The following is a 23,836-nucleotide window of genomic DNA, read 5'->3' on the forward strand; positions in this document are numbered from 1 at the left end:
TTCACCAAAATCATTGCAACTAGATTACAGCAACACCTTCCTAACCTGATTCACTTAGACCAGGTGGCTTCGTTCCACTCAGAGAAGCCAGAGACAACACAAACAAAGAACTCAATTTATTGCATGTAGCCAACACCACTAAAACTCTGTGTTTTTCTAGGGACAGATGCGGAAAAGGCCTTTGATCGTGTTCATTGGCCTTTTCATGTTCTCGGTTTTTTTGGCATGTGGGTCTGGGACGTAATATGCTTAATTGGATTACTTCCATCTACTCTGGCCCGTCAGCTAGGGTCAGGGCTAATGGAGTTTTATTAGACCCCTTCACGATCACCAACAGGACTAGACAGGGATGTCCCCTGTCGCCCCTCCTTTTTGCCCTGTCCTTGGAACCTTTTTTAATAAATTTTTATATCTTCTCCAGGCCTTACCTATCCATATCCCTGCGAGTTACTTTAAACTGACGCATTCACTGATCATAGAGTTCATCTGTGCCCGCAAATGACCACGTCTAAGCAGGACGTTACTTTCACTGGTGCCAACACCATGACATCAAGCTGTGGCCTCGATTGGAACAGACACAAAGTATTGTACCCCTTGGTGTTACGCATCACTACCCACCGATGTTATACGACATCCCCTCATTGGACCCACCATGCGCATTTGCCCCAATCTATTATCTCGGGCCTCTCTCTCATCTCGGAAATCGCCCCTAGTTCCTATTTTGGGAAACCCACAAGTTCACGCCTAGACTTCACAATGTGATATTTCAGAATCTGATCAGACCAGGCCACTTCCAAGCCTCGCACTTGCGGATCACAGGAAGATGGGTGTCCGCATCAGAACTCACTGACCCTGCGGGTCCCTTCCGCTTGGGTTTTCTGAGAGCTCTCCGGCTACTTCACTTCTTAAAATCCATACCACACCCTAGTGAATCTGGCCAACCTATCACAACTTTAGAAGAATGCTGCTCAGACTCTGGTGCTCTACCACATATGCTCTCACTCGCTTACAACCTGTTGGTATGGGTTGCACCCCCGGATGACTTCCAACCCCTGGATCTGATCGGGTGGGAACGGGATCTAAATCACCACTTTACCCCAAGACAGCGACTCCACATCCTCCGATTCATACACAAATCCTCCATCTGTACAATAACACAGGAGACTAACTTTAAAATTCTGTCGAGGTGGTAAAGAACCCCATCACAACTACATAAATACTTTCCCACTACATCTGACCTCTGCTGACGGTGCCAGAGGGATTGAGGAACCCTCCTACACATCTTCTGGTCATGCCTCAAACTCACAGACTTTTGGAGGAAAGTACGCCAAATCGTACAGAAGTTCATGGAACGTCCTATCCCAGAAGACCTGGCTTTCTTTCTCCTACATGCTTTAGAGAACCCGGTGAAAATGTATAAGAAATCCGACATCCGCCACCTTCTTAACGCTGCCAAGGCATGTATCCCCCTCCATTGGAAATCCCAACACCCACCGACCATTGACTTATGGCTTAAAAAAGTTGTAGACATAAACAAACAGGGGACCTTATCCTCACAGCCAGACATCAGCGAGACTAATACTCCAAAACTTGGGCCCTATGGAACTTGTTTGTGTTCTCTGATGAGGGCCAAGCCCTCCTGGGAAACGACACAGATGCCTGAAATTTACAACATCTTTTCTTTTGCATCTCTGCTATGCGACAAATGTACTGCACCATGCTATACCCTGGCCACTCTGTGGACCCATGTTTATGGAACCACCTTTTGTCTTTTCCTTTTCTCTATTTTCTCTTGTCTACAGCCTACAGCCTTTCTCTCTCTGTTTCTACTGTTGAAAAATTAGGAAAATTGTAAGAGATGAGGGCCATAGAATAGTGCTCTATTTTATTGTCACGTAGTCAGGCATGCCCTCGTGGGGAAGTAGAGTGTATACTGTACTATGTCTAGTAGAATTATAAACCAAGACAGTTTGATGTGATATAGACTCTGGAGATACACCTAATTTCTGTCATTAATCTCTCCTCCCATGTAGTAATACGTACTGTTGTGATGGGTTGAACCATATGTGTCCATACATTATGTTTTTTGTATTATTCTTTCTTATGTTGGTCCTGTGGGTCTTGTGTTTTTTTAAAGAAATAAAAAATGTGAAAAAAAAAGTTTTGCCTTTAGTTACACTTTAATAATACGTGCCTGGTATCTGCACTGTGACAGACCTAGCCGGGAGAGAGACTTTTGGAGGGTACTGAATGCTAGCCTCTTGCCGATCGATCGTGGGCCCTGGCATTTGGGGGAACGGTGCTCTTTGTGAGCTGTATGCCTGGGGACCCTTGAAGTGGTATTACTGTGGATTCGGGTCCTGGTCCCCCAGGACACACAGACTCTGGGGACCCTGGATTTGCCATATTAGAAATCGTGGCTGATTCATAATGCTGGGACAAATACTGTTAGGAGATGCTGATGTCAATTCCAGCCACCTGTCTGTCTGTTGCCTGCTAGAATGTGTATTATAAATAAGTCTCTAGTATGGGATCTAAGAGTCATTAGATCCCCATTGTTGTTTGTGTTAATTAACTCTGCTATTGTGATAATGTTGATTGGGTTTTCTTGGCTACAAGACGGCCAGTCTGGCCTAAAGGTCATGTCTGAGTCATCTAGGCTGTCTAAAGGGATTAGTTAATTAGCCCATGTTAATTAGGTTTCTGGTCACAGGTGTATGTTCAGAGTAATATGAGCAGGAGGTATGCACCTCCTGTATAAAAGAGCCTGTATTTTTCAATAAAAGAGATTCCTGGTTGAACTTACATACAGCCTGCCTGGTGTTTGTTCTGAGCTACACAACTGGATTAGAACGGCACATAGCTGTAGTTCTAGTCCCGGGGCATCGGATGACCGAACCATCAGATGTTGCGATATGCAGTCTGATTCTATAGCTGCAGAGGAGTGTCGGGAGAGTGGAACCGAGCGAGCAGGGGCTCGTTACATTGGTGGCAGCAGTGGGATTTGCTCTCCAGTTACTGGGACACTCCAAACCAGCCTGCAGGAGAGCCACGCTGAAAGACTTACTTGAGAGCCGTGGAGGGAATGGTGGGATTGTGCTTCCTTGCCGTGAACCCATCCAAACCATCACCTGGATTCAAGGTCCAGATAGCAGGAGAGGAGAGGTACAGATACCAGCCACCATGGAAGAGGAATTCAGAATGAGGTTGCGAGAGATGCACATACAGCACAGAGGACCAGTATCAGAGCAGGTCCTGCTAGGATGGTTTGATTCTATCCGCTGCGAACTCTGGAAGGACACGCTAGCCCGTGAGCAGCGAAACCAGGGAAAAGTTCTCCCCTTCATCCATGTAAGGTACTGGTCGCAGTATGAGTGCGAATGCTGTTATTGGGGGAACAGCCGAACCAGGAGTGGACAGCTGAGTTAAGCAGGCTGATCCGGGCAGAAATGCGGTTGGACGAGAGCTACAGAGCCCTCCAGTGGTATGTAGCCCAAGTGTGCCCGTGGACAGTGGATGACAGCCCCACGGAAGGCTTTGACTACGATGGCCTGAGATTGTTGTACTGGAGGCTGTCCAGGGACCCTGACTTTGGGAGTGATCGGGAGTGGCATTTGGAGGAAATAATGGAGCACAGAGAGCGAAGACTGAATGTCTCGGAAGTGCACTGGGCACAGGAAGATTTGGAGTTTCTGGCCATTCAGGAATGGGAGCTTGAGATTGCCTACAGACAGCTGCTAGACTCTGCTCAGCAGCAGGGTGGGGCTCCCTTTGCCTGGGACTATCGGGAAATACCAGTTGACAACTCTGAAATCCTGGCTGAAGAGTTGACAGTGTGGCAGAGTAACAGTGTGCTTTGCCAACCTGCCCCCACAGCTATGGAGGCGGAGGTCTTATGGTGGATGCAGCAAGTGCTGACTGACCTTGTTGAACCTGTTTCTTCATTGGATGATCTTGGATGGAGGAATGTGCCTGTCTAGCAGAATGCCAGAGAATCGGCAGTGGAAAATCTGGAGATCGCTATCCCCAAAGCTGAAGTGCTGACAACGGGGCAGAGCTCTGCTAACCTCTGCCCAGCACTGATAGCATCTTCTGGGTTCCAGGGACAGGAGATGGTGACCCTTTATCGCCAGACACCAGTTGCAGAGACAAGGGATTTGATAGACTTTTCTGCTGAGGAAGAACAACCTGGTGAGCCTCCAGCAGAAGAAGAGCTGTTATTAGGGCCAAACTTCACTGTGCTCTGCCCAGCACCAACAGAAGTATCTGAAGTTACAAGGAACTTCCCCAGCTGAAGCGCTGGCAACCGCACAGAGGGTCCAAGATCTCTGCCCTACACCTGCGGCGGTTCCGGAGGCTCAGGGTGAGAAGGAGGTGGTGACTTCCCAGCAGCAGATCAGGATACAGGGGGAGAAGGGAGAGGAGGTGTTCGTCGTCCCTCCCCAACAGTTGGCCAGGGTGGAGGAAGTGGTCTTTCCTCCCCAGCAAAGATCCGTGCACCTGGGAGACAGTACCACAGACATATCGTCCGAACATCCAGATGAGGGAATGGAAAAGGAAGCAGCCGGCTCACCTCCCCAATGGCAGCTACACAGTTTGGGAGTGGAGGAAGCCAGCCTCCTGCCCCAACGGTTAGCTGGAGCGGAGGATGCGGAGTCCCCAGCAGAAGTGCTGGCAACAGGGCAGAGTGCTACCAACCTCTGCCCAGCACCGGCAACAACTACAGAGTTCCAGGGAGGCGGGGCAGTCGACCTCCCTCCCCAACAGTTAGCCGGAGCAGATGGTGTGGGGTTTCCAGCAGAAGGGCTGGCAACAGGGCCGAGTACTGCTGGCCTCTGCCCTCAACTAACAGAGGATGGATTTCCTGTGAAGGTGGATGGGACTTCAGTCTCCACCTGTATACCCCAGGGATGCTGGGCAGTCGGCCCAGATCCCCAACAGCATGACAGAGTGAGCCCAGACACCCTGTCTTCTCTCCAGCGGCAGAAAGGACTCCAGGGAGAAGGGCCAGTCCAGGCCTCTCCCCAGCGGCAGATATGTTCTCTGAGAGAGGCAGAGGTTGGCTGGGTGAGTAATGCTTTGTTTGGAACAATTTCTTTGGGGTACTGTGTGGGTACAGGCATTAGAGGACCTGAACTACTGACTAACTTCAGAGTCAACCCGTCTGGGATCTCCTCCTGTGTTAGTCTCCTGCTGAAAGGGGAGAAATGCGACAGACCTAGCCGGGAGAGAGACTTTTTGAGGGGACTGAATGCTAGCCTCTTGCCAATCGATCGTGGGCCCTGGCATTTGGGGAACGGTGCTCTTTGTGAGCTGTATGCCTGGGGACCCTTGAGGTGGTATTACTGTGGATTCGGGTCCTGGTCCCCCAGGACACAGACTCTGGGGACCCTGGATTTGCCATATTAGAAATGGTGGCTGATTCATTAGATCCCCATTGTTGTTTGTGTTAATTAACTCTGCTATTGTGATAATGTTGATTGGGTTTTCTGAGCTACAAGACTGCCAGTCTGGCCTAAAGGTCATGTCTGAGTCATCTAGGCTGTCTAAAGGGATTAGTTAATTAGCCCATGTTAATTAGGTTTCTGGTCACAGGTGTATGTTCAGAGTAATATGAGCAGGAGGTATACACCTCCTCTTTTACTGTATAAAAGAGCCTGTATTTTTCAATAAAAGAGATTCCTGGTTGAACTTACATACAGCCTGCCTGGTGTTTGTTCTGAGCTACACAACTGGATTAGAACGGCACATAGCTGTAGTTCTAGTCCCGGAGCATCGGATGACCGAACCATCAGATCTGCAATGTGATTCTATAGCTGCAGAGGAGTGTCGGGAGAGTGGAACCGAGCGAGCAGGGGCTCGTTACATGCACCATTCTGGGATATCTCAAAGCAGCTACGGCACATGCACAATAGCAACACCATTTTCTTGGAGACCAGCTTTAGGCTGCATTAAGGTAAAAAAACATTTTGACTTTAGAACCAAGTCATTTTATCTATTTATTAGGGAGGCTGAATTTATTACCAGATATGTAAAAATTCCTCTGGATTAGCTTTTTATTGTGTTCTACAGTCATATTCATGGCAGCACAGTGGTGTAGTTGTTACTTTCACCTAGCAGTAAAAAGGGTCGCTGGTTCGAATCCCAACCATGACACCATCTGCCTGGAGTTTGCTTGTTCTCCCTGTGCCTGTGTGGGTTTCCTCTGGGTACTCAGGTTTCCTCCCACACTCTTATGCCCCGTACACACGGTCGGACTTTGTTCGGACATTCCGACAACAAAATCCTAGGATTTTTTCCGACGGATGTTGGCTCAAACTTGTTTTGCGTACACACGGTCACACAAAGTTGTCAGAAAATCCGATCATTCTAAACGCGGTGACGTAAAACACGTACGTCGGGACTATAAACGGGGCAGTGGCCAATAGCTTTCTTTTTTTTTTTCAAATTATACTTTATTAAAGAACAAGAGAGGACTTGGGTCCCACACGGTGATACAAGGCATGTACAAAACATTCTATTTTGAGGGCACAGCCTCCATTTATATATAATCGCCTTACATAGATACAGTAGAGGTTATTTCTTTGTAGGAAAACCAATGTGAATTGCTAATAAACCTCATATGTATGACTAAGAAACAGTATGTGAATGGAACCGATCCTCTCCGTTTCCGTTTCCATTTACCTAATTTGTTACACCTACAAAAGGAAAGAAGGCCTAAATGAAAAAAAAATAGGAGATGAGAGGTAAAGAAAAATGGGATAGCTAGGGAGTCAGGGGGGAAGGATGGGAAGGGATAAGGGGTAACGAGGGGGGGGAGGGGGGGACAAGGAGACGGCTACTGCGTGTGTCGTCTGACCGGTTTAAGAAGGATCAGCACTGTTTGTTATACCCAGATAACAGCATATCAAGATGACTTCCAGTAAACTAGTTCCCATCTAGAAGCGCCTGGCCTTCGGCCGAGAAGATAAATATGTTCCATCCGGACCAAGTCCTGGTGAACACTTCACTTTGGTTTCTAGCAGTCAGAGTCAAATCTTCCATTCTCTTAATATCCTCTACCTTTCTGATCCACATACCAACTGATGGGGGTTGCGTAGATTTCCAAAGCAAGGGAATACACGCCTTGACGGCATCAAGTAGATGTCGGATCAATGACTTTTTATACACTTTGCTGGCTGAAGTGGTGGCGTGGAGCAGAAAGAGGGCAGGATCATTTGGTATTGTTCGTTCGGTAAACTTTTGTATAACGTTTCGGATGGTTTCCCAGAACCGTTCCAACAATGGGCATGTCCAAAAAATGTGGAGGATGGTGCCACGGTCACTATGGCATCTCCAGCACCTATCCGTAGTGAGAGGGAACATCTTATGTAATTTTACAGGAGTGTTGTACCACCTAGTGATCAATTTGTAATTAGTCTCCTGCGTTTTTGTGCAGATCGAGGATCTGTATGTGAAATGAATTATATTCTGCTTTTGACGCGTCGTAAATTTACATTGTAGGTCCTGTTCCCAGGATTCTAGGCTTTGTAAGCTGAAGCTGTCTGGGGGCGTAATTAACAATTGGTATGTGGCTGACAAGGCATGTGGCATGGAATCTTCTTCCGTACAATATAATTCATATGTCGTCAGGGGTTGGCTAAAGCTATCGGGGGGTGCTAATGCTAATGTTTTGAAAAAATGATTGAGTTGGAGGGCCCTCAAAAAATCTAGTTGAAACGGTCCGGCTGGGTTCCTAAGTTCTGCTACATTAGGCCATTTTCCATTCAGTAGGAAGTGAGAGGCTTGGAAGTGATTAGAATTCTTTAGAGATATAAACAGTGGATCGGTATACCCTGGAGTGAACTCTGGCGTACCTAAAATCGGACGGATCGGGGATGTTGTTGATGTAAGATGGAACCGTACGAACAATGTCGAGCATATACGCGTGGTCACCCCTATAAGGGGATGTCTTTTCATGTGACTTGGGAGTAAGTCATAGCACCATGGCGCTCTGTTGAGGGGTATGTCACATTGTAATTGTTCCAGTCTGGTCCAGAGTTTAGTAGTGTGATGTCGATTCCAGTCTATAAGTCTGACCAAATGGGTTGCGTAATAATATTTACGAAGGTCTGGGATCGCCAAACCCCCGTAAAGTTTAGGTAAGGTAATTAGCTTCCTAGAAAGTCTGGGCTTTTTATTAGCCCAGATGAAGTCAAAGAGTAGTTTATTAGCCTGGGCAAAGTATAATGAAGGGATCTGGATCGGTAGGGCTTGTAGTAAATATAAAAATTTGGGGAGTATACTCATCTTAACAATATTGCATCTACCGAACCACGAGTGTAGACCTGACTGCCATTTGGACAATAAGGATCGGATTGTATTTAATAGCGGGGGGAAATTTAGTGCAAATACCTGGGACATTTTGGAGGGGATATAAGTACCTAAATATTGTAGTGCTTTAGTCGTCCATTTGAAATTGAAGCTTCCTCTAAGGGACGTAAGTAGTCGAGAATGTATTCCTATACCCATGGCTTCGGATTTGGTGATGTTAATTTTCAAGTTAGACATAGCACTATATTCCTTAAATTCCTGTAGGAGGTTGGGGAGGGATATCAATGGGTTGGTTAGTGAGAACATCATGTCATCCGCATATGCGGCTACTTTCTGTTGCGAGTTACCTACCTCAACTCCTTTTATGTTTGGGTTGGCTCTTATATTGCACAGGAAGGGCTCCAATGACAGGGCGAAAAGAAGAGGGGATAACGGACATCCCTGATGGGTTCCGTTTCTGATCGGAAACGAGTCAGACAAGATCCCATTAGCTCGAACCCGGGCTGTAGGGTCTGAGTAGAGTGAGTTTATCCAGGTGAGCATTTTGTTGCCCAAGCCCACATAGCCCAGAACGGAGGTCATGTAATGCCAGTTCACCCTGTCAAAGGCCTTCTCTGCGTCTATGCTTAAAAGCACACATGGGGTCTTATTTTTACTAACTATGTGGATGAAGTTCAACACTTTGATCGTGTTGTCCCTTGCTTCCCTGGTTGGGACGAATCCAACTTGATCCTGATGAATCAGATTCGGGAGGTGTTTTTGGATCCTGTTGGCCAGAATTTTAGTGAAGATTTTTAGATCTAGGTTGAGGAGGGAAATCGGTCTATAACTTCCACAGGCCGAAGGATCTTTCCCTTCTTTAGGTATCACTACTATATGAGCAGCTAGGGTGTCCCTTGGGATGGTTGTGTCTGAACCTATAGAATTAAAGAATTTAAGCATTGGTCCTTCCAGGGATTGGATCAGGGTTTTGTAATATTGCACCGTTAACCCATCAGGTCACGGGGCTTTCCCTGATTTACTCACACCTACTGCTATTTTAAGTTCTTCTGTGGTAATCGGTTCTTCTAATTTCGATGGGAAGTGTGGGTAAATCTGATCTATGAAGGTATGCGTCAATTTGGTCCTGTGGGGAGGGAGGTCGTTGTAAATTGTATAGTGATGCGTAGAAATCTCTAAATTCCTTGGCGATGTTTCGGGGTAGTGTCACTTTCTGGCCTGAGGGTGTCATGACGTGGGGAATATAATTCGCTAAAACTTGTTCCTTTAGGGAATTGGCTAGGAATTTACCGCACTTATTCCCTGACTCATAACTCTTGCGTCGGCAGATCTGGATCGCCGCTTTGGCTCGGAATAACATTAGATCCGTAATCTTATTACGCAAGAGTAGGATTTCAGCCTCGTTAGAGGGTGTTTGGGCGTGTTTGTGTCTAGCTTCAGCTGTTTGTAACTCATCCAGGAGTGATTTTATTTGTGACGTGCGTTGCCTTTTGATCCTTGCTCCATGTTTGATTAGGACGCCCCGGATTACCGCCTTGTGTGCCTCCCAAATTATTCTGGGGTTGCTGTTCGGAGTAATGTTGGTCTTAAAGTAAAAATCTAATTCCCTGATGACGTCCTTACAGATCTCTTCATCCTGAAGAAGACTCTCATTAAGTCTCCATGTCCGAGTTTTGGAGGTAAAATTATCCGTCAGAGCATATGTCAGCATTATTGGGGCGTGGTCTGACCATGTAATTAAATCAATCGAGGACTTGTGGACAGCGTGTAATTGTGCGTGAGGGATTAGGAAGTAGTCTATTCGGGAGTATATTTTGTGTGGAGGGGAATAGAAAGTGTAGTCTCTCTCCGTTGGATGAAGAAGTCTCCAAACATCAATCAATTGGGCTTTGTACAGAGAGCGTGCAATGCGCTTCCGGGTAGCTGGTGTGACTGATGAGTGACCTGAAGAGGTATCCTCTGTGGGGATCAACGGAACGTTGAAGTCCCCACCCAGGATTAACTGACCCCTCTGAAACTTCAACAAAGCATCTATTGTCTTGCTTATGTAAGAATCTTGTTGACTATTAGGTGCATACAAATTGGCCAATGTTACTTCTATTCCACCCAAGTCTCCACTGAGGAACAGATAGCGTCCCTCTGGGTCACTTTTTGCTTCCGCGCATGTCCATGGGACTGAACGGGAGACGAGGATGGAGACTCCTCTTGATTTAGCATCCGCAAAAGTGGAATGATAGGCCCATGGGTATAATTTGTTTTTCAGAATCGGGAGTTTGTCCCTTTTAAAGTGGGTTTCCTGTAGGAACGCCACGTCGACTTTGTGTCGGCGAAGATCATTGATCAACATCCTCCTTTTCTCAGGCACATTGAGGCCCTTCACATTAAGTGAAAACACGTTCACCGTCTCCATGTCCCCAGTCAGAAATTATAAATCAAGAGGTGGAGAGATAAGTGGATTTGGGTATTGGGGGGGGGGGGGGTGAAGGAGGGAGAGAAAGGTAGAGAAAGAATAAAACAGATCAGTAATTGAAAAAGAGAGAAAAAATATCAGGTTTGCACTCTAGGGTGCAGCAATATCAATCTAAAGAGGTAGCACACTAGTGCTAATACGCTCACCAGACAGCTGCTGGTAAACGAGCGTAATCCTAATTGGAGGTGTGGGAAGCGATAGTCAGAATGGAACTCATCGACCTCCCTCTCCCAACTCAATTGAAAAAGGTTAACAATATGGTATGAAAACGACTAGAAAACCTTGTTATATAATATTAAATGGTAGAATAGAACACTAAGACAGTTGGTCACAGACATATTAACGAACTATGTGTTGTGCTGTCATCAGGCAATCCCTGAACATTCCTAACCAAATCCCCATCTATCTTCGGCTGAGCCCATAGAAATGGTGGACCTGTTTCCCACCCCTATAGACATATATGTTTTATCTTAGCGTATAATCTACTCCTGTTAACCCCAGACTACCGTCTGAAGAGATTAAGACTCCGGGGACTGTGGCCATTTTCCTATTAACTTCGTTGTGATAAAGCTGTAATGTTTCCCCATCATCTACCACCATTTGGTTCACTAAGATGCCGGTGTCAAAGACCCCTCCCCTCTACTATCTCCGGCAGCGGCATGTATCTATCAGATATAATGATATTCCAGGAGTACAAAACCATGCTATCAACTTAAAACATATAATGTGTACTCTCCTAATAGTAGGGGATTCTTACGGGCTGTAGATGATACTGTTCACTGTTATCAGTAAGACGTAGGAAGTTCAAGGGCTGTTGTCTCTGGCTGGTGCAAAGAGGGAATATCTAGGATCTGCAGATCGAGCCCAATCCATGACTCTCACTGATGTTGTGGGTTTAAATCCTGAGTCCAGGTAGTCACCCCAGTGAACAGGGAGATAAACGTGCCCCAATCATGTTCCAGCTGACAAATCTCTAGTACCGTATACACCTAGTAAGTGGGGTGTGTGACCGTAGACTGTGGGGTGAACAAGATTGTTGTCATGCAGGTGGGGACATTGTGGTCATATCGAAATCGGGGACTCACTTTAAGTAAAGCATCCAGATGGTGGTGGATGAGAATCAAGTCAGGGCAGCATTAAGAATATAAAGTCCAGCTACAACTCACGTGTACCCTCGTTGGAGGACGCCCGGTGCCGTCTTCTGGATCGCTGTTGGCGCGGCTGCTGAGGGTCCCGGTGGAAGGAGGGACCTGGTCGATCCGTTCTCCGGGGGATCAGAGCCAGCCAATTAGGAACTGGAATCGGCTCCGCTTCTAAGAAAGCAAAAAAGTCCGGTAGATCTTGTGGAGAGCGCAGGTTAAAGGTGCTGGACCCCTTACGAAGATTCACCGCTAAGGGGTATCCCCAGCGGTACGTGCATCCTTGCCGGCGAGCCATGTCTAATATAGGTTTCAGTTGTGCCCTTCTTTGTAGCGTCGCTCTTGAGAGGTCTGGCAGGATCTTGATCGTCGCTCCGTCGAATTCTACCGCTCCTTGGTCCCAGGCCTTTCGCAGGATAAGCTCTTTCTGTGTATAACGGTGGATCCTGCAGATCACATCTCTCGGTCTGTCCGGATCCGTTGATCTGGGCCCCAGTGATCTATGAACCCGGTCTAATTCCAGTGACGCCGGTGGGGCTCCCAGGACTTGGTGAAAGATAGCGACTACAGACGCTTCTAGGTCCTCCGCTCCTGTAGCTTCAGGAAGACCCCGCAGCCGTAAATTATTGCGCCGGCTGCGGTCCTCCATTTCCTCCAGTCGTAATTGAAAGTCCACTGCTGTAGCTGTCTGTGATTCTCGGGAATGCTCTAAGGTCGCTACTCTTTGTGCTAGTGCCGATAGAGACAATTCCCCCGAATCTACCCTCTCTGAGATTGTCTGGAGCTCCGCTTTGAGTTCTTGAACATCACGGGTGTGCGCCTCCTCCACCCGGGATATGAGGGCTTCAATATCCGCTCTGGTGGGTAAGGCCTCGATGTCTGCCTTGGTAGGCAGGGCACGCAGGATAGCATGAAGCTCTTCCGGGATTCCAGAGTGTCTCTGTGATGTGCCAGCCATGTTAGAGCCGAGAATCGCTGGTGTTTCGGATAGACAGTCTGAGGACACAGACGAGGTAGGGGACAGAGGGGAGGCTAGTACGTCCGAGTCTGCCATATAGTGCCCACGTGGCGCTGCAACTATGGCGCCCGGTGATCTCCTCTGCTGTCCGCGGAAGTATCTCCGAATACTGCTCCGTGGGGTGGCCACCCGGTCTCCGTTTGTGGTAGATCTTGTTCTGTACCTTTTTGGGGGTTAGCATTCCTCCTTCATGGGTTACAAAAGTCGTTAGGATCCTGAGTAGGAGAGGGGATGGTCAGGAGCTCTTTGGAAATCCGTCCTCACTCCGCCATCGCTAGGCCACGCCCCCCGGCCAATAGCTTTCATCCCTTTATTTATTCTGAGCATGCGTGGCACTTTGTCCGTCGGATTTGTGTACACACGATCGGAATTTCCGACAATGGATTTTGTTGTCGGAAAATTTTATATCCTGCTCTCAAACTTTGTGGGTCGGAAAATCCAATGGAAAATGTGTGATGGAGCCTACACACGGTCGGAATTTCCGACAACAAGGTCCTATCACACATTTTCCGTCAGAAAATCCGACCGTGTGTACGGGGCATAAAAGATATATGCTGGTAGGTTAATCGGATCCTGTCTAAATTGGCCCTAGTATGTATGAATGTTAGTTAGGGACCTTAGGTTGTAAGCTCCTTGAGGGCAGGGACTGATGTGAATGTACACTGTATATGTAAAGCGCTACGTAAATTGACTGCGCTATATAAGTACCTGAAATAAATATTCAGTAGGTTATTGGCCATGCCACTGGATAGGACTGCAGCTTCCTGTTACATTGCCCTATGACATGCAGTATCTCTCAGATAACCACAGAGGATGGAAACGCCTGGCTGCATATTTGTGGCCCACATTTAAAACCCATTTACAAGATCAGGATTTTGACAATTAAAAAATATCTTACTTTATAGCGCATCTATTAGATTAAGCTACATCCCATCTTGAAGTCACAATTGACTGCAGCAAGCTATATATCCGTAACCACAAATGTGTCCAATAATAGTTTTGTTCTTGTTTTTTTACATATAGTATTACGATGGCCTCAATAAGCCTCAGACTGATAATTCAAGTCTTCTCCTGCTGTTTAATGGCCCGGATTGGCCTTGGAATAGAATATTATGTGGCTGCTGTGTATGAACACCATTCTATACTGAATCCCAACTCTACAGCCCTGTCTGACCGAAAATCTGCTCTGGAATTTATGTCCAAAAATTTAGATATTTATGAACAGCAAGTTAATATTGCTGCAAAAAAGGTAAGTCTCTTTATTATTCCAAAGTCAATTTATATAGATGTAGGCTTTACGGTTTCCAAAAGTTGTTTGACCGCAATAAAAAATGTGTTAATAGGCTAATGTGATCTGTTGCTGACCCCTCCCCCCATTGTACGTTTAGCATTAAAGACCTGTTTTTAAAGAGGAACTATGGTCCTTTAAGTTTTTTTAGATATACATTATATTTGTATGGCATCTGCTTTATGTAATTAAACTTATGCTATGAAGAGTTTTTAAATATGTGTGTGCGTGTTCAGCCATATATATTTATTATCTAGGTAAGATGTGCTTTTACTGTTTACTAAATGTGTACAATGACTGTATGTCACAGCTCCTCTCCCAAGACAAGCTTGTAGTTATGTATGGCCTGACTGACAACAGTAGACCCTATAACATACCTGATCATATCTAAACACCCTTGAAAAAGTCCCTAATGGGCACTCACCTACAAGAATCTAAGAATCTGAATATTCAGTTTTTAAGTGTATCTAAACGCAAGAGGCCACATGCTATATTGAGGATGAGCCCTAATGAGGTGTTTGTATGATGCTAGATGTACACTGTGCTTTGCAAGACATCACTGAGAATTCATTGGGGTTGAGTTACCAAAGACAAATAGACTATTGCACTTTGCAAGGGAATTTTCTCCAGAGCTTAACAAATGAGGTGAAGCATTTTTTTTAAATTCATTTTTCTTCCACATGATTGGGTATTTTTTGCAAAGTGAAGCTTTACCACATTTACTAATCTCTGGGGAAAATACCAATACAAACTGCAACTTCCCTTGCAAAATGAAAAGCCTATTTATTATTATTCAACCCCATTATTATTATGACAGGTATTTTTATAGTGCCGAAAATGTACTCAGTACTGTATTTTACATTATCTCATAAAAGTGAGCACACCCCTCACATTTTTGTAAATATTTTATTATATCTTTTCATGTGATAACACTGAAGAAATGACACTTTGCTACAATGTAAAATAGTGAGTGTATAGCTTGTATAACAGTGTAAATTTGTTGTCCCCTCAAAATAACTCAACACACAGCCATTAATGTCTAAACCGCTGGCAACAAAAGCGAGTACCCCCCTAAGTGAAAATGTCCAAATTGGGCCCAATTAGCCAACGAAACCCCCCCCCCCCCCCCAGTGTCATGCAGCTTGTTAGTGTTACAAGGTCTCCGGTGTGAATGGTGAGCAGGTGTGTTCAACTTGGTGTTATCGCTCTCTCTCATACTGGTCACTGGAAGTTCAACATGGCACCTCATGGCAAAGAACTATCTGAGGATCTGAAAAAAAGAATTGTTGCTTCACATACAGATGGCCTAGGCTATAAGAAGATTGACAAGACCCTGAAACTGAGCTGCAGCACAGTGGCCAAGACCATACAGCGGTTTAACAGGACAGGTTCCACTCAGAATAGGCCTCGCTGAGGTCGACCTAAGGGGTTGAGTTCATGTGCTCAGCGTCATATCCAGAGGTTATCTTTGGGAAACAGACGTATGAGTGCTGCCAGCATTGCTGCAGAGGTTGAAGACGTGGGGGGTCAGCCTGTCAGTGCTCAGACCATACGCCGCACACTGCATCAAATTGGTCTGCATGGCTGTCATCCCAGAAGGAAGCCTCTTCTAAAGATGATGCACAAGAAAGCCCACAAACAGTTTTCTGAAGACAAGAGACTAAGGACATTGATTACTGGAACCATGTCCTGTGGTCTGCTGAGACCAAGATAAACGTATTTGGTTCAGATGGTGTCAAGCGTGTGGGGTGGCAACCAGGTGAGGAGTACAAAGACAAGTGTGTCTTGCTCACAGTCAAGTATGGTGGTGGTAGTGTCATGGTCTGAGGCTGCATGAGTGCTGCCGACACTGGGGAGTTACAGTTTATTGAGGGAACCATGAATGCCAGCTCTGGTCAACTCCATGACCAAGAGGGTTAAGGCAGTGATGTAAAATAATGGTGGCCACACAAGATATTGACACTTTGGGCCCAATTTAGACATTTTCACTTATTGGTGTACTCACTTTCGTTGCCAGCAGTTTAGACATTAATGGCTGTGTGTTGAGCTATTTTGAGGGGACAGAAAATTTACACTGTTATACAAGCTGTACACTCACTACTTTACATTGTAGCAAAGTGTCATTTCTTCAGTGTTGTCACATAAAAAGATATAATAAAATATTTACAAAAATGTGAGGGGTGTACTCACTTTTGTGAGATACTGTATATATATTGTATATTTGCATCAGTCCCTGCTCTGAAGGAGCTTACAATCGAAGGTCGCAATTACATATAAACATGCTAGGGCCAATTTAGACAGGAGACAATTAACCTACCAGCAAATCTTTGGAGTGTGAGAGGAAACCCGTGCAGGCACAGGGAGAACATGCAAACTTCATGCAGATAGTGCCATGTTGGGATTTGAACCGACAACCCTAGTGCTGCCAGGCGGAAGGCCTGTGCTGTCCTATTATGTCTGTATTAAGCATGGGTCAAGGATGGGGCCGACAACTCGCCTAAAGAAAGTCAGGAATGGCCAGGAATGCCAGCATTGTTCTAAGACTGATTATTCCGATTTTTACTAAAGTTCCAGGGTGACTAATTCACTTAGAGCCTTTGTGAAAAGACAAATGCAGTGTTCTTTCAAATGTATTGAGTTTGCATTTGATATGCCTTAAAATGTTTCTTAATAATATTTGATCTGCTTCTGACTGCCTCTTTGGTTGCTTATGCTGCTTTTGCATTCCCATTCACTTGAATGGCTAGAAAAGAAAGCTTGGCACAAATAAATGCCCATGTACTAAAGCTCATAAGCATAGGATGCTAATCATGTTCCAACATTAACAGGGGCATATAGAGGAGCATATGCAAATTTGTAATGATCATGTTTAACACTATGTATAAATATAAGAATGATCAGAACTAGATAACTAAAATTGTGAACGTTTTGGCAAAAATAATTTTACAGCAGTCTCATGCCCTGTACACACGGTTGGACATTGATCGGACATTCCGACAACAAAATCCATGGATTTTTTCTGACGGATGTTGGCTCAAACTTGTCTTGCATACACACGGTGACACAAAGTTGTCGGAAAATCCGATTGTTCTGAATGCGGTGACGTAAAACACGTACATCGGAACTATAAACGGGGCAGTAGCCAATAGCTTTCGTCTCTTAATTTATTCTGAGCATGCGTGGCACTTTGTGCGTCGGATTTGTGTACACACGATCGGAATTTCCGACAACGGATTTTGTTGTCGGAAAATTTTATAGCAAGCTCTCAAACTTTGTGTGTCGGAAATTCCGATGGAAAATGTGTGATAGAGCCCACACACGGTCGGCATTTCCGACAAAAAGGTCCTATCACACATTTTCCATCGGAAAATCCTGTCATGTGTACAGGGCATAAGGCTTCATGTACATTGCTGCTGGTAAACAGACGATTAAGAGCAGTTGGGCATTTTTTTTTTTCAACTGCTCCTGAACTCTCCTCTGTTATCCTATCAGTACATGTACACAGGTTCCTTTTATAGTCCCTTCTAGGCAGTTGAGTTTAGAGCCTTTTTTTGGAATCCAAAAAAATGCTTTCAGAAGCTGTGTTTAGAGGCATTTCAAGCGCCAAATGCGGCTATCCGCGTTTAGGCGTGTTTTCGTCTAGAAGCGTTTTTAAAGCGGGGGTTCACCCACACCGCCAAAAAAAATATTAAAAGCAAGCAGCTACAAATACTGCAGCTGCTGACTTTTAATACATGGCCACTTACCTGTCCCGGGGTCCAGCGATGTCGGCAGGGGACGCCGAGAACCCGCTCGGTTCTCGGCAGCTGCCGCCGCCATCCTAGGTGAGGGAATCAGGAAGTGAAGCGTTGCGGCTTCACTTCCCGGTTCCCTACTGCGCATGCGCGAGTCGCACTGCGCGTCCCAAGTGGTCCCCGCTCTCTCCTGGGAGCTGTGTGTTCCCAGGAGACAGCGCGGTGGGGACAGGAAGAGGCATAGACTCCCATGGGAGTCTATGCCGGAAGTGGGTGCAAATACCTGTCTTAGACAGGTATCTGCACCCCCCTCCCCCCTGAAAGGTGCCAAATGTGACACCGGAGGGGGGGAGGGTTCCGAAAAGCGAAAGTTCCATTTTTGTGTGGAACTCCGCTTTAAAGTGAAACATTTTATTCATTACTTTTGAGCCTGGAAAATGCTAAAAACACACCAAAAACACAATTATCACTGCCTGCAAGCTTGATATACCATTTGGTATTCCCCTCATCAGCCAATTATGCTGTACAATACATGACTTGCATTACTTGACGCTGAAGTTGAGAGTCACCAACAGACGTTCCTCTGGTGGCACGCTTTTCCTCATGTTGGTGTCCATGCGAACTAGACGGGGGTCTAACCTTTTCCATGAGAACGTCAAAGGTAGCAATTGACATGCGTGTAAAATTAAAAAAGTTCAATTAAAAAAGTTCTCTGGGTAATTACGCAGCTGAACATATATATTAGAAAGTATCCTGTGGACATGCATTGAGCCATCAATGGATGTGTCCAGTAGTGACGAACTCTGGTCTTCTCACGCAATTTTCTACATCTTTGGAGCCTCAGCAAAAGCAACATCAGGAGCATTTCCGCACACATGCTCATCGTGGGATCCATATTAACAAACCAACCAAAAAATAAAAGCTAGCTACAAGCACACTGCTTTCTAAGCTGCTACTCACACTGTTCTCTCACAGAATGGCTGAAATACTTTTAAATACTTTTTTTTAGTGCTTTCTAATCATTTGGGAGGATTTCCTGAGGTTATCTTTAGTAAACGCTTCTAAACGCAAACGCTGCTAAACGCGGCTTATAAACGCTGCTAAACACACGTTTTTAAATGTGGATTACTAGCTGTGATGTTCCAGCGTTCAGGAGAGGGTGAAACACGTCCCGTGTATGTGAAGCTTAAGGCGTTTAGGAGCAGTTGGGCTTTTTTTCAGCTGCCCCTGAACTCTCCTCTATGTTATCTTTTAAGCACATGTACACAGGGTTGTTTATAGTCATTTCTAGGCAGTTGAGTTTAGAAGCATTTTTTAGAAAGCAAAAAAATGCATTCAGGACGGATGTTCAGAGGCATTTGAAACTCCAAATGCCTGTAACAGCTTGTAAACGTGGTAACTCACGTTTAGCCGCATTTAGTTTACAGGTGTTTTTAATGGAGATACATTTTTAAATATTTGAAAAAAAAAAAAAAAAAAAACGCTTCTAAACACAAATGCGGCAAAAAAAACTTCAGTTACTATCTGTCAAATCGTTCAGGAGAGGTTTTAAAACATCCCATGTACATTAAGGCTCAATGCATAATGGAGCTCATAAACGGCCGTTCTGAACGTCGGATTGCTGGCAGGAAAACGCTGCTTTAAAAACGCAATTTTATCAGCGTTTTGCATTGCCGTCAATGCACATTTAGCGGCGCTAGCTTTTAACCGCATTTCTCTGCCTCTATTCAAAATCAGTGGTTGCCTATGGGAGCCCATTGATCTGAATAGAAGTCGCACTGCAAGTTGGATCATCATTATCCGACTTGCGGTGCGACTTGTGTGCTGAGGATGAAGGGAAACCCTCGCCAAAATGAAAAAAAAATTGACGTGGGGTTCCCCCCTCAGACAATACCAGGCTCTTCGGTCTGGTATGGATTTTAAGGGGAACCCCCTTCACCGAAAAAACGGCGTGGGGGCCCCCCAAAAATCCATACCAAACCCTTATCTAAGCACGCAGCCCGGCCGGTCAGAAAGGGGGTGGGGACGAGCGAGCGCCCCCCCCCCCCTGAACTGTACCGGGCCGCATGCCCTCAACATGGGGGTAGGTGCTTCGGGGCGGGGGGGGCGCTGTGCCCCCCCACCCCAAAGCACCTTGTCCCCATGTTGATGAGGACTAGGGCCTCTTCCCGACAACCCTGGCTGTTGGTTGTCAGGGTCTGCGGGCAGGAGGCTTATCGGAATCTGGGAGCCCCCTTTAATAAGGGGGCCCCCAGATCCCGGCCCCCCACCCTATGTGAATGAGTATGGCGTACATCGTACCCCTACCCATTCACCTGGGGGTAAAAAGTGTCAAAAATAAAACACACTACACAGGTTTTTAAAGTAGTTTATTAGTCAGCCTTGGGGGTCTCTTCCGACTTCGGGGGTCTCTTCATTCTTCTCAGCGCTCTCCGGTCTCTTCTCCCAGTTTCCGGTTCTTCTGCTGCTCTCCGGTTCTTCTGCCGGGCTCCTCCGCTATCTTCTGCTCTTTTGCTGCTCTTTTGCTAGCGGTGGCCCGGTCTTCTCCGTCGTCTTCTTCCCTCCGGTCTTCTTCCGATGTTAACACAACGCTCTCTCCCGCTGTAATGCCGGGTGAGCGGTGCGCAACAACTTATATTGGCATGGGGCGTGGTCACCGGGTGATGTCATCATGTGTCTCCGCTCCTTATGACACATTCCCATCATGCACCGGGACTGTGATGTCATAAGGGGCGGGGTCACCGGATGACCACCCGGTGACCACGCCCCATGCCAATATAAGTCGTTGCGCACCGCTCACCCGGCATTACAGCGGGTGAGAGTGTCGTGTCAACATCGGAAGAAGACCGGAGGGAAGAAGACGACGGAGAAGACCGGACCACCGCTAGCAGAAGATAGCGGAGGAGCCCAGCAGAGACCGAAGGGCCTGGTATTGTCTGAGGGGGGAGCCCCATGCCAATTTTTTTTTTCATTTTGGCGAAGGGTTCCCCTTCATCCTCAGCACACAAGTCGTACCGCAAGTCGGATCATGATGATCCGACTTGCAGTCCGACTTCTATTCAAATCAATGGGCTCCCATAGGGAACCATTGATTTTGAATAGAGGCAGAGAAATGCAGAACCAGGCTAAATGCTCTTTTTACAGCGTTAACCCTCATTTAACACCTTTTACCGGAATCTGGCGTTTCCAGTACTGCTCTTGAATGCGAATTTCTGGCGTTCAGAAAAAAGCCCATAAACTCCACTGCTCATTAAAGCTAAAAAACGTCCATGTGTACATGGACACATAGGCTAACATAGAGTGGAGTTTATGGGCTTTTTAAAAAAACGCCTAAACTCTAATAAACTGCAGTTTATCAGCTCCAGTGTGCATGGAGCCTAAGCCTAAAGAAATAAACTATATTTACCCTTTTGGTTTGGAATTAGTATCAGAATTTTTGTATTAATTGGTTTGGCTTTGGAAAATGTGAACATATAATTAAGAAATGCTTTCTTTATACTTGGCTGATAACATTGATGGATTTTCTGTTTCTAGCTCTGTTTTCTTGGAACGTTGATGTTGCCATATTGTACTCGGTTCTATAAACCCAACTGAAATGTTAAATGTTTGTCATCAGCAAAAACAGGGCATGGTCCCCATCCAGTAAATAAAGAATAAAATTACCACACAGCAAAAAAAAAAAAAAAAAATCAGCATTAACACAAATAAAACAGCAAATCCAGATTTTATAGTATGTTTGATACAATGATCTAGTGTATTCATGGTTTTGGGTCAGTTATCTTTTATTTTATGCACTTTTTACAATATATTTATTGATAAATAATAAATATACACTTTTATATAGTATATACACATGTATTAATTTAATAAGGGGCACACCCATGGTAATGGTGGCGCAGAGGACACTACAGGGAGAAGTGATGTGAAGGGGGGCAGAGGGCACAGGACACTGCTATGGGGGAAAGAGGGGGGTGGCACAGGACACTACATTGGGCGTGAATATGATGTGAAAGGGACAGAGGGGGAGAGGACACTACAGTTGGGGGGGGGGGGCAATGAGGTAGTGTGACAGAGTAAACTGCTTTAGGGGGTACAGGGCACTGCTATGGAAGGGGGCAGAGGACACTAAATGGTAAGGGTTTGTAAAGGGGGCAGATGACACTATGGGGGGGTGATGTGATGGGGGCAGAACACACTGCTATGACGGGGGGGGACAGAAAACACTACAGTTAGGGGGTTATGTGAAGGGGGTCAGGACACTGGTATTCAGAGGAAGAAGACACTATGGGGTGGGGGGGTGGATGGGGGGCAGAGGACACTACTGTGGGAGGAGGGGAATCAGGGAACTATGCTGTGTTTTTTATTGGGGGCTTGATATTTAGTTTTTTTCTGTAAAGGGTGTCTGTCCCCCCCCCCTTTGATTTCCTCCATGTTGTCCAGGGAGATCTCAGCTTCTGAAAGGTTGCTTACCCCTGGCTCAGGAATAGGGAATGCAAACTATGTTGCAAGGGATTCTTACCTCCTTCTTGGTATAGTGGGCTAGAGAGAAACAAATGGCATCAAGGTAGGGTAAGCAGCTTTAGCTTGGATTGCCTTCAGCATTGTACTTTAATTGTTCTCATCATGTGGTACAATGGAGGGGCGGGATATTATAGTAAACTTTGTTATTGAGGCACCCTTGGGCTGGCCATACAAGAACAGATCTGAACATTTGTAAATAATGATCAGACTTGCATGTTTACTATTTAGTCACATGCGCTGGCAATGCTCCCATAATCCCCCAGTGAAATAATGTAAAGCAGTGTCTACTCATTGGTATTCATCATTTCTGTGTTGGTGGAGAAAAATAACGGATCTTTCTAAAAACGTTCTAAATTACCAGATCTTCTGTTACTACTTTCCCATCATCTTCTGCTTGTTCTTTTTCATAGCATTATGTTTCAGGTTGTCCTGTTTATCTGTAGTATTGTCAACCCCTAAATGCCAACCCTTAAAACAGTAAATCACAATCAGATGGCAAGTATTAAGGCAACCACTAAAAAATTCACCTAACAGACACCTAAACATGTGTGCTTGTATTTTACAAATATGCAAATTTGTTTGCAAGAGGACCAATAGACAATGGACCGACAAATCTTGCACTGTAGCTCCTTTGCTGAGGGTGGTTGCACTTTTTTGTTTTCAAACACACGTAATGTGGTCTGTCACCACCAGTTTCAGTGGTATGGAATGATGGATATCTTATGTCTATACTCCTGGGTTACAGGAGTTCAATAGTAAATATACTCATGTGATCCACAAGAGAAGTATGGCTGAAAAAAAGCTTTGGCCATACTTCCCTTTTAAAGGGAAAACAGCAAACTAAAAAAGGTAATAAAGCATATATATAATTGCTACACAAGTCCTATATAGAGGGAACAGTGCAGGACAATGTTGTGATGACGAAACGCGTCAGGACGTGGCTGTACAGCAACTAGAAGGAATTGTTAGACATCAAGAGAGACCCTCTGGCATAGTTTTCAGGGTGGAGAGACATTGCCTGCTGTTCTTTTGTATATCATTGCCTCAGTTCTGTGGGCTTTGTCATTTCCAATGCTTGTGATGCATGTGAATTTTGTAAGTGCAACGTTTGAAAATGTTATGCAATAAATGGATTAGGGTTTTAGATGTATTTCACTAGTGGAGCTTTCTTTTATCTCCCCTCTTATGTGAGCATGTTACACCCATATTGTATCAATTGGAGAGTGACGTATTGAAGACCCTTTGTGGTAATTGCTCTGCTGCGAAACACACGAATGTGAGGCAAAAAACTTTGCGTTTACTACTGACGGGGAGAGGTGCTTGCTACAAACACAACACCATGTTGTGATTTCA

General features: G+C 45.6%; 1 protein-coding gene across 3 annotated transcripts in view; it reads left to right on the forward strand.

The window, feature by feature from the left end:
• The window catches only part of BTD (biotinidase), a 118,940-nt gene that overhangs the window by 61,246 nt on the left and 33,858 nt on the right, over positions 1-23,836 (forward strand). For all 3 annotated transcript variants that reach the window (XM_073630188.1, XM_073630187.1, XM_073630189.1), the window contains one exon: positions 13,964-14,189. In XM_073630188.1, coding sequence (XP_073486289.1) covers positions 13,971-14,189 — 219 coding nt within the window. In that variant the 5' untranslated portion in view covers positions 13,964-13,970. The remainder of the gene's footprint in view (positions 1-13,963; positions 14,190-23,836) is intronic.

This window comes from Aquarana catesbeiana, linkage group LG05 (genome assembly GCF_042186555.1).
Source record: "Aquarana catesbeiana isolate 2022-GZ linkage group LG05, ASM4218655v1, whole genome shotgun sequence".
NCBI classification, from domain to species: domain Eukaryota; kingdom Metazoa; phylum Chordata; class Amphibia; order Anura; family Ranidae; genus Aquarana; species Aquarana catesbeiana.